This window comes from Eupeodes corollae, chromosome 1 (genome assembly GCF_945859685.1).
Source record: "Eupeodes corollae chromosome 1, idEupCoro1.1, whole genome shotgun sequence".
Taxonomy (NCBI): Eukaryota; Metazoa; Arthropoda; class Insecta; order Diptera; family Syrphidae; genus Eupeodes; species Eupeodes corollae.
In genome coordinates, this window is record NC_079147.1 from 142,373,232 (window position 1) to 142,376,199 (window position 2,968).

Consider the following 2,968-nt stretch of genomic DNA (forward strand, 5'->3'; position numbering starts at 1 on the left):
TTTTAGTTATTTTGGTCAGCAAACCACTTTTTGGTGAATGTCGATAAATTACTAATAAATATATAGCTGAAATCTTTACTTATACAACTTAACTTTATAAGATTTATGGCTCATATGACCCCCCCCGTGGATCGCCAATTGGTCAAAAGTTGATGAATTATGCTGAATTTCCGATTCATATTATGTTCTTGGTCCAGTCCTCAGCTAAAAGTTGTACTTTTAGCAACAAAGTCTAAGGAAGTAAAATACAAATATTGTTTTCATATAAAAAAATAAATAAATAATTGAAAATAAAATAGGGGTCATATCCATTAACACAATACAATTAGTTTTAAATGGAAGGGAATTCCTACGAAAAAGCAAACAAATTATCTCCCAGGGGGGGTCATTATCCCTACGACTCCCCCCTCTGGATCCGCCATTGTTTACATTTATAAAATTTAAATAAGTGAATAAAAGTTCCAAAATAATTAAATGTGTGTTTCATTTAAATAACATAAATTGGAACCACATGACTATATACAGAATTTTAAGATACAGAATTTTGAGCTACAGTATTTTGATCGTACAGTATTTTGTACATACAGTATTTTGAAATACAGTATTTTGAGATACAGTATTTTAAATACAGTATTATGATCCATACAGGATTTCGAACCCAACCCAAGAATTACAGAACTTCTGTATACCGAATTTTAAGATACAGAATTTTAAGCTATAGTATTTTCATCATACAGTATTTTGTACATACAGTATTTTGAAATACAGTATTTTGAGATACAGTATTTTAAATACAGTATTATGATCCATACAGGATTTCGAACCCAACCCAAGAATTACAGAACTTCTGTATACCGAATTTTAAGATACAGAATTTTAAGCTATAGTATTTTCATCATACAGTATTTTGTACATACAGTATTTTGAGATCCATTATTTTAAATACAGGAATTCGAACCCAACCCAAAAATATTATTTTAAAATCTAGTTTTGTTAAATAGATTTTAAGTCAAAAACAAATGTTTATATATTTTAGTAGCATTTCTTAAAATTTTGACGAATGAAATCAAATTGAGAGATATCAAGAGCCGAACAAAAATTTTTATCAAATTTGCGTGTTACTCGTAGTTTTTGTATATTTAATTTTTTTTACGAAAAAACGGACTGTTGAATTTTTAGTAACTTTGAGCAATGTTTTTTTAGGTTTTTATTTTTTTAACTGTTAATTTGATTTTTCTCAAAATTTTACCAGATGTTAAAAACGTTTGTTTTGGAGATAAAATCATTTTTTATTCGTGAAACGTTTGAGGTGACAAATATTTTGTTTTGATTTATAAAAAAAACTTTAATTGGATTTTTTTTCCAAAAATATATTTGTTTGGTATCACGTTACAATATATAATAAAAAAAATTAATTAAAGTCTCTAGAGTTATTTGTTCGTGAGATATTTAGGGTTAATAAAAATGTTCAAATTTTTTTAAACTACTATGTTAAAAAAAACCACCCACGCAATTTTCTTGAGAGTCCTTTCTGCATCTTTCTACATTATTATCTGTGTAACAAAATTTATTTCAAGTCGATATCTCTTCTGGTTCTAGAGTTATGAACGACGAAAAAAACATCGCGAACGTACGTACTTTCTAAAAATCTTATATTTCGACTCTAGGGACCTTGAAACGTCGAGAAATGTCAAAATTCTCAAGTCCACATTACAATAACTTCCTGTGGGAAGTTAAAACAGTTAAATTTATTTTCGAACAAAATAAGAAGATTTTTGTGCTTGTACAAAATAAAATGAACTAATGTCTCCTATTTTTGTACAAGTGTATTAAACCCCAATAAATTGTGTAGTATTTAAAATTATATAATTGCTAAATGAAAGAGAGACATTTTTAAATGCTGATTGTGAATTATTAACGTTTCTGCGCAATGGATGCTACATAGATAGAAGTTATAGGAATTTGTTTATATTTTTTCTTCGAGTTTCGAGAAACCATTGTTTTCAACGTTCTACTTTTTCGCGTCTGTATAAATTTATTTATTTCATCAATTAATATGCCTGAACCTGTATCAGGTAAGTTAAACTTATATTATATTGTTATTTTGAATTAATTTAAACACAAATTGAATGGAATTGGAATTTTATTGCAGAAGACTTAGATTCTGAATCTGTTGAAGTCCTGCGAGAGCGTTTGAGTTCAATGAAACGTTTGATGGCAGAACAGCGCAACAGCCAGAAATCATCTTCAACAGCAAGTACTGAAGAAATATGGTCCAGAGCTCGAAGATCATCGACCGGAATAATTGATGGAAACTTTCTTAGTTTTGCATTTGGTGCTACATTAATTGGAATTATAAGTGTAGCTTTTTATATTTTCTACAGCTTGTATCAAGCTGTATTGAAGAAATTTCCATCTCAGCACACCGAATTGTAAAGTATGGTGCTGATGATGATGATAATTTTTTTACTGCTGCAAACTTTAGACAAATTATAAATTATCAAAAATTAGATATGCAAATTAATATGTTATGTCTTTATACTCGAGTCTTGATGTGTAGCTAATTTCTTAAATAAAATACTTCCAAATCGTATTCAGTGTTCTTCATGTGATAAACAGATATTTTATTTATTTAAAAACTTTTGAAACATTTTTGGTGTTGAAGACGACGATTCCATTGGAACTGATGTCTAAATTTTAGTTTTGCCGTTTTGTTAAGCTTGTTTAGGGGTTAGGCTTTGTCACATTTATGTTCGACATTACAAAGTTTATGATTTCTATCGTTTCTTTTGTTTTATAACCCAATGACATAATAACCCTTATCATAAAATGACATGACATAACGCCCAAAATATTTTGGATGATTGTGCTTTGTGGCGCGTATAAGCAGTGAGGTATGTATGGGAAGACATACTGCTGCAGGGGGGGCAGCATTCATGCATAGTTCATGTTTATACGCCATGATGCT

At 29.1% G+C, this 2,968-nt stretch overlaps 1 protein-coding gene across 1 annotated transcript; it reads left to right on the top strand.

Annotated features, from left to right (window-relative positions):
- Positions 1-1,921: 1,921 nt before the first annotated feature.
- Positions 1,922-2,593, top strand: LOC129941650 (uncharacterized). The gene is made up of 2 exons (XM_056050342.1): positions 1,922-2,075; positions 2,153-2,593. Exons 1-2 carry the CDS (start codon positions 2,057-2,059, stop codon positions 2,434-2,436), a joined length of 303 nt encoding a protein of 100 aa, XP_055906317.1. The 5' UTR covers positions 1,922-2,056; the 3' UTR covers positions 2,437-2,593.
- Positions 2,594-2,968: the final 375 nt, after the last annotated feature.